General features: G+C 52.1%; 1 protein-coding gene across 1 annotated transcript; it reads left to right on the forward strand.

Annotated features, from left to right (window-relative positions):
• Window positions 1-10,538: 10,538 nt before the first annotated feature.
• LOC135997007 (olfactory receptor 14A16-like) lies at window positions 10,539-11,468 on the forward strand. The gene has a single exon (XM_065649375.1). It carries the CDS (start codon window positions 10,539-10,541, stop codon window positions 11,466-11,468), a length of 930 nt encoding a protein of 309 aa, XP_065505447.1.
• The last annotated feature ends 1,994 nt before the right edge of the window (window positions 11,469-13,462 follow it).

Here is a 13,462-nt window from a genome sequence, read left to right on the forward strand (position 1 = left end):
AAAGGACACATTTTTAATGATGGCTTTGGCTTTTCTGCCTGCTGGTAACATTGAGACTCGTTTCTGGAAAGCGATCCCAAACGTTGGATGCAGATTCAGGTTCTTCCTTGAGGGACCTGTGGGCAGGCGGGCAGAGCTGTCCGTGTGTCTGGAGGGGCTCTCTCTCTGAGCTCTTCCTGATCAGAGGCAGCACTGGGAGAAGGGACAGGGGAGCTGCTGGTGACTTTGGTGCAGCTTGGTCCCTGCTGGGGAAAGTTTTGGAGCTTCCTGGATTCTTCCTCCTCTTCCTCCTGCTCTCTGACATTGCTGGGGTCAGATGCTGTGTTCCTTCCTCATCCCAGGTCACAATCTGCCCCCATCACTACTGCAGTGCCCTGACTGTTTTTCTGATGTGTATCTCTTGGGCACTGAAGCCTTCCCCCTCCTCCTCCTCCTCCTCTTTGCTGAGGGATCATAGTCTGTGGTGTCGAAAAACCAGCTGTGGAGATCATGTCCCCGCTGTGGAGATCTGCTCCGCTATCTGTGCCTCAGCTGAGTTTTCTCCGGAGCAGCTGGGGGTATGGAATCACACAGGGAGCTGGCATTGGAGGCACCTGGAGCTGCAACATCCCTTGGGGCTCGGTCCCAACATGGAGAACTCGCTCTCCACCCCCTCGTCCTCCTTGCTGGGCGATGCTGGTCCACGATCTCCATAAGCTGGCTGCAGAGATCATAGCCCCGCCGCGGGGATCTGCTCCGCTCTCTCTGCCTTGGTGGGGTTTGTTCCTGAGCAGTGCTGGGGATGGATTCACGCTGAGAGCTGCGGTTGGAGGGCACTGCAGCTGCGTCATCCCTGGGAGTGCGTTCACAGCTCAGGGGACTGGTTCTCCTCCTCCCTGCTGAGGGATCATAGTCCGCGGTGTCCACAACCCAGCTGCGGAGATCGTTGCCCCAATGCGGGGATCTGCACCTGGGCCTCTCCCTGCACCGTTCTCCTGCCAGTGGGCAGAAGGGCTGAATCTCGGCTCCTCTTTGCTGCTGTCCTCTCGCGTAGTATGGAGCACACGGTCACGGGGGTCATGTGAGCTATCCCACTATGTCTCTGTAATTGCCACCATGATTCTATGATTCTATGATATGGGACAATATGTTAGAAATGTTCCTGGTTTGAGCCTTCATCCGTGGCTTCACAGTGTCCCTGGAGATGGTAAATGACCTACTGGGAACTGCCTGGGACTGTCTCCCCATGGCTTCTGGGCACCACAGCCCACTCAGTCTACAGAGCAGCACTGGCAGCCCAGGGCCCTGTGGGGACAAAGGGAGAGTGCAGTAGCAGCTGGCACCAGGGCAGCATGGACAGTGTCCCCTGCGAGAAGGATCTCTGGGGTTTAGGAACACCCCTAGAGAAGAGCAAAGTAGCAACTCTGTACTTCCAGAGTGAAACAAATGTCAAAGAGAAACCTAATTCCGCATGAACCAGCTCAGGGCAGCTTGCTTTCTAACAGGGGCAGAAAGAGCAGCCAAGGAGCCCAAAGGTCAGGAACCTTGTGCTGGGGAGAGAGACCTGCATCGTGGGGCTCCTGGCATTGGGCAATAAAAAGCTCTTGAAGACAAAAGCACGGATGAAGGGAGACAGTGGCTTTGGGGTCCTCATGCCATGGCTGGGGTCCTCATGCCCTCGTGGTTTCCTTGTGCCTTGGGGCTGATGGGGGGCTGAACACTCTGCCCGCAGCAGCTGCTGTGCCATTCAGAGGGGCAGGGGCTGTGGGGTGAGTGCCCAGAGCTCTGCAGCCCCCTGTGCTGGGCACGGCCGTGGGGCCAGCCCAGACTGGGCTGCTCTGCTGGGCTGGGCTGGAGAGAAAGCAGGGTCTGTGGGGAGAGCTGGGGAAGGGCTGGGCTGAGCTGGGAAGTGCCTGGGAGAGGACACACCCACTGCTGGCTGAGCTGTGTGACCATGCAGGGTGAGGACACGCAGCAGGGGATTTGTGGTGCAGAGCCAGGGCTGGTGGAAGAGAATGAAGACCTGCACGTGCAGAAGAGAGGAGGCTGGTCTGTGCCCTTTGTGCCACGGACATACTGGGAAGATGGTCAGGATCTTTGCCAGCCTCCAGCCTCTCCCACCAGCAATATCCAGCACTGGCCACTCAGGTTTGCAGGAGAGTTCTGCTGGGATGCCATCTCCATCCTACTGCTGGGCTTGGTGCCAGTATCAGGGGAACAGCCAGCCCTGCCCAGCCTCACTCCTGGCCCAGACCTGAGTCGACTCCAGAGCAGAGCTGTCTGCAAAGCTCCACATGGGAGGCAGCCTGGACAGGGAAGAGGTCAGGCCCTGGGGAAGGTTGCAAAAGTTTGAGGGTCACAAGAGGACAGAGATCTGTCTTTGCGATTGTAACAGGGGGCCTTTACACATACCTGAATGCTCCCAGTCGCACGCTGTGCCTGCCCAGTGGGGCTGTGGGACCACATGTGGGGCAGCAGGGCTGCAGGGATGGGCCATTGACAGGGCCATGAAGCAGCTAGCAGGAGGTGACAGAAAGGACAGGCTACAAAGAAAGATTCTACATATATTTTGTTTGTTTTGAAGGCCTTTTTGAAGCAAAGGGAATTGTTGGCAACAAGGAAAGTCAAGAGCAAAAAGAAGAGTTATGATTGCTGTGTTAGTGATAAAGGCTGAACAAGGAAAATGGGGGAGGGTGATTTAATAAGAGCAGACACAGGTGAGGCTGAGGGACTCAATGCTGCTTTGCCTGAATCTTTAGTAAAAAGGTCTTCAGGCCTTTTCCTTCCTCAAGAAGCAGGAGAGCACGTCTCAGCATGAACCTCAGAAAACGCAGCAAGGACAAACACCAGCATCTGCCCCTGCAGGGGACTCACCCTGGCAATGGCACAGGCTGGGACTGCCTGGCTGGAGCAGCTCTGTGGGAAAGGTCTGGGTGGGCAGGGAGCTGGACAGGAGACAGCGTGTGCCCTGGCAGCAAGAGAGGCCAGGTGATACCGAAAAGTCAGCAAAAAGACTCTTGAACACTGTTTTGAAAGTGTTAAAAAAGCAGCACTTCTATTACAACTTGCCGGATGCTCGGAGGATTGCTCCTCTAACCGAGCGTGCGCATGATTTGCAGAAGTCCATCTTGGGTATTCGAGAGTCTTCATCAGGGGTCTCTAGTGGTCTCTGGTGGCCTTCGCAGCTGGTGCCCCCCCGGTGTCGGCTTCTTGACCTGATTTCTTGAGCATGCATATTGCCATTTAGTGCCTCTACTCAGCAAAAGCCATGTAGCTCTTTCTTCATTTGGCGGAACATTCCGCTTTCCCAGCTTGCAAGCCAAGGACGTCCAGCTTTGCCTCATGTCCAGTCTCTATAGAGCTATTGTTTCTCTGTTAGGTTTCTGTTACATTAGGGCTAGTCTTGCTACATTAGGCCTAGGGGTTTCTAAAAGATGTTTGTTCCTGTTATCACAGAAGCACCCTGGGCTGTGTGACCAGAAGATCAAGGGAGGGGATTATGCAGGTTACTGTGTTCAGATTTCAGATCCCAATAGAGGAAAGATGTCAGCAAGTTTGAGCAGGTTGAGCAAAGGGCCCCCAAGATGTTCAGGGGCTGGAGCACTTTGCCTGTGAGGAGAGGCTGAGGGAGCTGGGCCTGTCCAGCCTGGGGAAGGGAAGATCTTGGGGGAAACATGTAGCAGCATGGCACTGTTCCCAGGAGGATTGAGTCAGGCTTATGTCCTTGATATAAGACACACGGACAGCAGAAAATGCGCTGAATCAAGAGAGGATCAGGCTGCACAGAAGGATAAACTTCTCCAGCATAGGGGTAGTCAAGCACTGGAAGCTGTTTCCCAGAGTGTGCGCACCAGCTCTGTCCCAGAGAGTGACCAAGACATGTTTGGATAAAGCCCTGAGTAATCTGATGTGAGCCTGCTTTGAGCAGGAGGTTGCTAGAGACACCTCCTGAGGTCTCTTCCAGCCTGAATGATGCTTCTCCTTCATGTTTTCAAATCAGGGAGAGCTCTCATGTCCTCTCTGTCCCCAGAAGTAATTCACAGCAGTTTCCATGCTGCTTTACGGGTGCCCCAAGCAGCTCTGACCACATCCTTGGCTTCCCTTTTCATTTGCCCAAAGCAAATTTCTTCTCTTTTACTATCTCTGTATACCCTCGGGAACTAACAGCCTACCACGTAAATTCTTTCAGAGCAGTTTGACCCATAAATAGCAGCGTTCATGTACAGAGTCTACAAATGAACCGGGCATTGAAGCCACCGTTGAAGGAAAAGAGACGAGGCATTTAATGAGCTTCTAAAAACCGGGAATCGCTTTACTTTGCCTCCTGAGATTCCTGGGAACACCTAAGATTTTTTTTTTTTTCCCAGAGAAGTGTGATTCCTCTTTAGGTGTCCAGGAGAGAGGGAGAAGAGAGGACGCTTCAGTTTCCCAAATCCCATGACAGTGCCCAAACCAACCTGCTCTTGGCCTCTGGCATCCCATTTTGTGAGATGAAAAGCTGGTGGGTGATAATACATCGATAAACCTTCAGGTGTTTCCATGATTTGTCTAAGAGAGGCAGGATCTATTAAAAAGAAAAAAAAGAAAATAGCACCCTGCTTTTGTAGTAGCAACTCAAGGCAATGGCAATAAGGCATGATATCTCATCCTGAATTACACATCCAAAGTGGTTCAGATGAAGGACAGTCTCGCAAAAGTCACGCTAACTGTCCCCATGTTGCATGGACACGGCTCATGTGCCTCTCCAGAGAGTGGCAGAGGCTAGGTCCCCTTCTCAGGACAGACTCCTTGCCAGGAAGCCACTGGCATGAGGGTAGCTCACCTGGTTCTTATTGGGACGTCACTCAGCATCAATTTAGGCATATTGAGTGCTTTTCTGTGACTACATTTTCTGCACAGATGATCATAAAAAGACAACCTTTTCATAAGAGATGGCCGAAAAGGCCCTGTTATGGACAGGGAAGTTTACCATAAGCTCTGGAGGTAGTTCAGAACAGTATAAAAAGCACCTGCAATATGCAAAACAATCAAGGCCACCTCTGAAGATCAAGCAACCCTTAGCAGCCATGCTTGGCCATGTGTAGGTCTGGAAGAGGTGTTTGGAGATGTGAGTGAGGAACAAGGGGATGGCTGATGGCTTCAGTGAAGCCTCAAAACCATGTCTAAAACCAGCAATGGAAAAGAGTTGATGCCTGTGCGTGGAGGTTGAGGAAGGGGATTGTCCTGGGAAGATGTCAGGAAGGCAGGCCTCTCCTGTGCAAACCAAGGGTGATAACAGATGTTTCCATCTTGTGTGCAGGCCTCAGCCTGGCAGATGGGCAATGCCCACTGCTGGGGTGGCTGTGCTCAGTTATCCACATGAGCTGACCTTGCACTTTTCTTCCTTCACTCCCTAGACTTGGGCGGACCTCAGGAAACATCCATGAGCCTGGAGGACGCACTCACCTCCTGGGGTGGGGTCCCATCACTGCAGGGGAAGAGGAAGGGTTTGTGAGACACGTGGGCATGCAGGGAGAGAGCAGTGTAAGTGTAGCGGTGAGTGTGTTAAAGGCAGGAAGAAGAAAGGAAATATTGGAGAGTCTCATGCTGAAGAGAAATAGGTTGAGTTTTGTTTTTGAGGCAGCAGAAGAAGGAGGATGTGCTTTTAAGTGCTGGGATGTGGAACTGAATTGTAGCATGTCCATAGCATGGAAATCTTGGGAATTAAATGAGCATTAGCAAGGCTTTGGGAGAAACCAAATGGATTGTGGGGAACTCACAGGCATTGGAAAATCCTCAGAAAACCACAGCTTGGTGTTGGAAGCAAGCAGTGGGACAGTGTAGGTGTGGTGGAGATGGCCAATGGCCTTAATGGGGTTTCACACCTGAGCAGACTTGAGACCCTTGTCCTCTTGACTATGGCTTCTGTCTCTTACACTGAGCTCCATGAGAGCATGGCAAGTCCTTACAACTCCAAGGCCTTGTTGCCTCCTCATCTACCCTCCACAGAGCCCAGGAGGTGTCCTACTGCTGACCTGCACATGGAATCACACACTCCCACATAACATTGTCTCCAGGAAGACCTGAGAGCATCCTGAGGGGAAAGTATATGCCTCCCCAGGGGCTGGGAGTCTGTTCTTTGTCACCCCACTTGGCGAAGCACGTCAAGGGCTTTCACAGTGGCCTCCACATTTAAATTTCCTCTTGGAACAAGTGTCTCTGACTTCCTGCTTCACCAGCCCCCAGGGACAGGAACCTTGTCTGCTCATTCCCTACATGGTCTCTTCAGTGACGGACTTCAGCAGGGCCTACTAACACCCTCAGAAACCTGGAGGTTTGCTTCTGACTTTTACGTCTCTAGAGGCATGCTCCATCTTTAAGGATCTGCAGATCAGGACCTGGGCACCAGAAGGCTCATTAAAATGCAAAACACTCCATGGAGCCAAGTCTGGGCACAATTTTCCTTTAGTCTTCAGATCTTCTGTGAGATTTCAGGAGGGCAGTCAAAGTGAGAAGATGTCAAAGCAAAGAGGCAAAGTGAATAAAGAGCTTGATTTTGAAAGGCAAGTTCTGATGTATTTGGGTTATGGGAATGTCTTCATGTAGAGTCTGCACCACCTTGACCCATGTGGATGGCCTGGCACAGCCACCCCCAGCAGGGAGCATTCCCCATCTCTGAGGCTGAGACAGTCAAGATGCAAACCTCTGCAGTGCCCACTGCTTACAGGCTCCTGGCAGAGTGTGACTCATTCTGCATGACCCTCCAAGCCTCTATCAGCTCATTTTTCTTCCTCTACCCATCCCTGCAACTATGAAGCCTACAGGAGCTTTGGCTTTGGCGTCATCCTGACATACTGGGGCAAGGTTTCTAAATTCCTCCTTTGCAGCTTCTGCTGTTTCCACCTCCTGTATGTTGCCTTTGTGCCCTGGAGCTCAGTCACTTCAGACAAGCAGGTTCCTGTGATGAATGCTTTTTTTCATGGGTACTTCAAGAGATCATTCTTGTGCTTGGAAGAGGCTGTCCTGTAATGCCTACCAGATATCCTTCCATCTTCAGTGCTGCTTCCCATGGCACCGCTTGTATCCGTCTCCCAAGTACATCAAGGACTCCTCCTCTGGAGTCTCAGGTCTATGCTCTGCTGCTGGCCTCACTGCCCTTTGGCACTTGGGACCCCACTATGTCCCAGTCATGGCAGCCAAGGCTGACATTGGTTATCACATCCCTGATCAGCTCTTCCTTGCTGGGCAGGACCAGGTCAAGGTGAGCATCGGGGCTTTGACAAGACATGGTGCACCTCCTGGCAGTGCACATTTGGGCCACAGTACCACAGCTGTGGCACCATAGTAGAGCATTTGGGTCGGAAGCCTGTTCAGTGCTACACCACCTGGGTTCCCACCATCTAAAGGGACATAGATTGGCTCTGTGATACCCCTCTTGTAGTGCCAGTGCCAGGCACTAATGCCTAGTGCCGGGCCTAATGAACAGCATTTTAAACCATACCTCACAGAGTCTGAGTGCGTTTCTTTCTGGGATCATACCAGATCAGCACCTCCTGGGGAAAAACACACTCCCAGCACTCTTGGATGCAAACCCTCTGACTCCAAGGACTGCTAAGGCTGCGGTTTGCTCATGAAACCCCTGGCTTGATCCCCATCCACCACAGTTGTTGCCCCCCAAAGTCCTGCCTGAAAGCACAAAGGCCTGGAAGACCTTGCTGGTGGCAACTGCAGACATAGAGTATCTCAGGTCTACCTACACCTCGTCTCACTAAATTCGGTAGTAGTCTCACAATATTTAGGATTCTTCTTCAGCTGTTTCTGAAAGTAGCAACAGCTTATCTTGGTCTCCTTCAATTCCTTTTGGAGTTTTAATTGTGTTTTGATATGAACCATCGCTGTGCTTGGAGGACTGTTTCACAGCAGGATCCCCTGGAGCCCCAGGGACACCCGGAGGGCGCCCAGAGGGGACAGAGAAATTGCTGCCTTGGGCTGCTCCTGTGCTGCTGAGCTGGGCTGGGCTCCTGGGACACAGGGAGCTCATGGCAAGCAGCAGTGCTGCAGAGAGACAGCTCTGTCCAGGAGCAGCTCGCCTGCAAAGCGCAGCAAGGCTGAGGGCTCTGCCTGCAGCACCGAGGGGAGAGGAGCCAGGCAGAGAGAGGTGAAAGACAACGTGGGGTGGGAGGATGCTGAGAGCTCACTGAAAGACAAATCTTCACAGCCCTTAAAAGAGTAAGTCTCTGGCTATAGCCCAGTTCAGCTGCAGTTCCTAAAAACATCCTAAAGCTGGCACATCCCACAGCCTAGGGCATCTGTCAGGAGGGCCCTTGCAGTTTCTCCAGTGTAGAGAAAACAGAAGTTATATAGAGCTGAACTTCCCTGCCGTACCTTCAGAGGGACAGGGCATGTCTGTGTCCTTCACCCAGGGATGGCTGCAGAGTGTGAAGCTGGATGTGCATCCAGGAGCGCCCAGGGCTGTCCTTCAGAGCAGGGTCCCTGCAACCCCAGGGGCTGTGTCCCAGGGCAGGGACTCTGCCGCCTGCCAAGGTCAGCACCCAGCCTGCCTGGGGAGATCCCCAAAACACTAAGAGAAGAAGCTCTGGGTGGAAGAAGTAGCTCCTGGCTGGAGAGTGTTGTTCTGCTGTCGCGAGGGTCCTGCGTGGATCAGGGATGATCAAATCTCCACATCATCCTCAGGACATTTCCAATGGGCTTTTTGAAGGAGAAGGTAAAGGCAGGGATCACAGCAAAGCTAAGGAGCTTTCCTGAGTTTATGTTTTCAATTTGTTTCTCTTGGGGAATTAGAGAGGAGAAATGGAAAAGGAGCTCTCATGCTTGAACAAGTCACTGAGACCACTGAGCTGTAACTTCAAGCAGTCAGTAGGTTCGATATGAGCCTCCTGATGAGCCTTCATCCACTCCTCTGCCTATACACAGAGGCAGCATCGCCTTTGCTGGACCCAGCAGGATCAGTCTGACCTGCCTTTTTTTTCAAGGCTGCAAAGAGGAGGATGCTCGCAGGCAGTGGCCTGCAAACAGGCAGGTGTCTGTAGGGCCAGGGTGAGGGCACAGAGGTTGGGATGGGGTCTGTGAGCACTGACAGGGAAAAGACATGGCACAGGGAAATCCTTTCCAGGAGGAAAATCTCCTGGAAGCAGCAATGTGATCTGGGAAGGAGTGGAAACTAAACCCAGAACTGTCGTGGGAGGGAGAATCTCTGTATGATCCCCTCCAGTGCAGAGCCCTCCCCTGAGCAGCCCCCTCGCCTCCTCTCCCACCCAGCAAAGCCTCTGCCCTCAGGGCCGGGGGCTCCAAGGCATGAACCAGCTCCTGTGCAGCCAGAGCTCCAGTTCCCTCTGCAGAGCACAGGGGCTGAGAGCAACTGCCCAGCAATGTTGGTGTGTGGGAGGTGGCTGCAGAACTAGGGAAGGGTGACACTGTCTGAATGCCCGGCTGCCTCTGCCCTGGCCTCTCTCACACCCACCCTCACGGGATTTTTCGTTCTTTCTCCACTGCTCTCTGTTCCTGTTGTTGTGATCTTGTTCTTGCTGTCAGGCTCTCTGGGGATGGGAGTTTCAGCTGCAGAGTCAGAGTCTGATCTTGTGGGTCCTTTCCTGCAGCTGTGTCCATGGGAACACTTGTCCCAGCTTTCCTCTGGCCTGTCGGGATGTGGGCAATGAAGTCTGTGGGGCTGAATCTCCCTGAATCAAATGCCATCATTAGGACACTAAGCTATCTCCATGAGGTTTCCTTCCAAGCTGTGAGCTTCCCTCTGGGATGCAAACCTGTCCTATAGCATCTTTGTGTTATCTGAAAGCCCCACAGAAAACCACAGAGATACTATGACAGACAAAACGCTGTTTGGTTTGTGAAATGAGCTAAATGTAGGGTGCTGAGACCTTAGAAAAGGGTGAGACGTGTAGTGGTCTGAGGTGGATCCCCCTGCTCTCAGCAGTGTCTGGTGGCTTTTCAGGGTAACATGGGAGTGTGAGCAGCCTTCATCACAGAAAGGTGCCAGCCCAGGGCAGCTGGAAGAAAGAAAGAGGGACAGACCAGCTCCCCTCACTCTGCACTAAGCCACAGGCATCCGCTTGCCTCGCAGGACTCGCTGAATGCAGCAGAAGTGATGATGGTTTCTGACATGCAAAAACACTCCCCTGGGTGAGAAGGGAGAAGGAGCTGCAAAAAGCCATAAACCTCTCAAACTGCCTTCCACCATCTCATTTCCTTATCCCTGGGAGTGCAGATGCTGACAGGCCCTTCTGCACCATTAGCAGATTCATCTGACAAAGCTGAACCCCAGGACTGTCCCCTGCCCCACATTCCCATGACCCCACTGCTGCAGAGCAGGGCTGACTCCTCAGCAGCCAGCAGGCACAGGACCTGCTCCTAATGGCACCTCCAGCCAACACCAGCCAGGGCTCCATCCACGGAGCTGAAGGAAGGTCTCCTGGAAAAGGAAAAGGCTGTGTGTAGCAGGGGGAGAGTGTATGAGAAACGGCTTAGACTTTGCTCAGACAAGTCTCCCCAAAATTCTCACTGTCTTTTTCTTCTATGATAGTCTCCATAGCCAAAATCAGCAAATGTCCAACAGCAGCTCCATCACCCAGCTCCTCCTGGCATTCACAGACACACGGGAGCTGCAGCTCTTGCATTTCTGGCTCTTCCTGGGCATCTACCTGGCTGCCCTCCTGGACAACGGCCTCATCATCGTCGCTATAGCCTGTGACCAGCACCTCTACACCCCCATGTACTTCTTCCTCCTCAACCTCTCTCTCGTTGACCTGGGCTCCATCTCCACCACTGTCCCCAAGTACATGGCCAATTCCCTCTGGAACATCACGGCTATCTCCTACACAGGATGTGCTACACAACTCTTTCTGTTTGTCTTTTCAGCTTCAGCAGAGTATTGTCTCCTCACCATCATGGCCTATGACCGCTACGTTGCCATCTGCAAACCCCTGCACTACGGGACCCTCCTGGGCAGCAGAGCTTGTGTCCACATGGCAGCAGCTGCCTGGGGCACTGGGTTTCTCTATTCCCTGCTGCACACGGTCAATATATTTTCACTACCACTCTGCAAGGACAATGCCCTGGACCACTTCTTCTGTGAAATCCCCCAGATCCTCAAGCTCTCCTGCTCAGACACCTACATCAGGGAAGTCTGGCTTCTTGTAGTTTCTTTCTCAGTGGCATTCGGCTGTTTTGTTTTCGTTCTTTTCTCCTATGTGCAGATCTTCAGGGCTGTGTTGAGGATCCCCTCTGACCAGGGACGGCACAAAGCCTTTTCCACATGCCTCCCCCACCTGTGTGTGGTCTCCCTGTTTCTCAGCACTGTCATATTTTCCCACCTGAAGCCCTCCTCCATCTCCTCCCCATCCCTGGATCTGGTGGTGTCTGTTCTTTACTCAGTGGTGCCTCCAGCAGTGAACCCTCTCATCTACAGTATGAGGAACCAGGAGCTCAAGGATTCAGTGTGGCAACTGATGACGGGCTGTTTTTTGAAGCAATAAACTGCCCATCATCATCTGCATAGCATGTATAATGTAAATCATTTTCTCACTGAGTGGTTGTGCCCGTGTCCACTGGACACCCTAGAGAACCTGCCCCAGATCAGTCACCAAGGACTGGCCCCTCACAACCACCATTTCCAGCACTGGCTTCTCGCTTCAGCTTGAAGAGGTTCTTTGTCCCTCCCTGGCAGTACAGCTACTGAGTAGGTCAGATATGCGTCTTTGCATTGTACAGAGGAGATGTAAACAGATGCATAAAGTGCTTCTGAGGCGATTAACCCAAGTGAGCACAAACACCATTAGCTATTCCTCTGGGTTCCATGAAGGTCAGTGGGACAGGCAGTGTCTTGATGTGTTTCATGTTGAGAGTAACATCCCTTGGGGAACCACTAGAATGTAACACTGGGATGTGCTTCCTGGAACAGAAGATCCCGTGTCCATTCTTCATGTATCTGATGTAAGTGCAGAGTAGGGTGACAAATGGCAGGGCTGAGGTGCCTCCCAGCCTCCTGGAGTGGTAGCAGGAGGTCAGAGAGACACAGTGACTGCTGCATCTGTGTGTACAAGGGAAAGACTCTGCACATCCCTGGGTGCATAAGGAGTCCATGAGGCCAGTTCAGACCTGGACGCCTGACAGAACCCTGACATTTCTGTGTGTGACTCCAGGAACAAACCCCACTGGCCCAGTGAGATTCATCTCAGCTGCCTTGGACAGGTTCATTGCAAGTGCCCCTGTCTGCTTTGTCACCTTGCCCAAGATTCTGGATTGTGGTCCAAAAAGTGCCAAAGCAACCAGAGAGATTCTTGGGTCCTTGGAAAAGGCAGATGACAAATCCCTCTTCTGAAAGGGCAGGAAGAGGAACTGGGAGAAATCAAGGCTGGTCAGCCCACTTCCATCCCTTAGAATCGGATGGCTCACCTGCGTCCGTGTCCAGGCACCTGAAAGACAAGAAAGGGATTACTGAACCAGAATGGGCAGGGGAAAGTCAGGCAAGCTGTGTACATGGAATTTTGCAAGTCCTTCACACATGATCTCCTCTGGTGTCCTTCTAGCCAGACTGGTACTCTCTCAGGACTGAAGAAGTGAACTCTGGCTGGGAAGTGGGCTGAATGATCAAGCCCAGATGTGATCAGTGGTACAAAGTCTTCCCTGTAGCAAGTTACTAGTGACATCCCTCAGTGACAAGCACTTGGGCCAAAACTGTTGAAAGTCTCTTTATTCACACAGTGCGCTTTCAGCTCCTTTGTGGATGATGCAATGCTGGGCGAAGGCCTTGAACAACCTCACCTGGTTCACCTTGTCTTGAGCAGCAGAGTGAGACAAGATGATGTTCATGGTACTCTTCAAACCTGAGTTATTCTGTGATTCAAGGAATCTTTCCCTTGGAGGGGTTTTTAATGACAGAATAGATGGAGGAAGAGAAAAAAAAAAAAAGACAGAGGAGGACATAGAAAAGGTGCCATCATAAATAAAGCAGTTCCCGTGAAGAATGTTTCTTCACTCAGATCATTAGTGGGAAATTCATTTGATCAACTTGATAAAACAAGCATACTTTTATCTAGTCATATCCAGGGCCACAAAGAGGGTGACGGATGGGTATGGTGTTATGAGGCCAGTCCTGTCTCAGAAACTCAAAATCCCATAAGAAGCCTGTGACTGTGAGGTCAGCTCTGTCTCGGCCAGCAGCAGGAACATGGCTGGGAAAGCACCGCTGCCAAAGTGCCCCACACGCCCTAGCCAGGAAGAGGCCTTGGAGATGGGTTGTCATGTCCATTCTGCCTGAGCACATGACGGGACAGCAGCAGGCACACTGTTGTGTCTATCAGAGAAGCTGAAAGGCCAGCAGCAGTCATGGGATTTAGAAGATCATGGTGAGGTTACTTCTCTCTGGTCAGGTGAAAGACCACAAGAAGTCTGACGGGTTGGGCTCCCTGCTTGAAGGGCAGTTTCAGAGATGGTAGAGCTTTCCATGGTAGTGGGAAAAGGCAGGAGA

Source organism: Caloenas nicobarica, chromosome 21 (genome assembly GCF_036013445.1).
Source record: "Caloenas nicobarica isolate bCalNic1 chromosome 21, bCalNic1.hap1, whole genome shotgun sequence".
NCBI lineage: Eukaryota > Metazoa > Chordata > Aves > Columbiformes > Columbidae > Caloenas > Caloenas nicobarica.

Excerpts from the sequence above, each read along its gene's own strand:
- LOC135997007 (XM_065649375.1), top strand. The coding sequence starts at position 10,539 with ATGTCCAACAGCAGCTCCATCACCCAGCTCCTCCTGGCATTCACAGAC.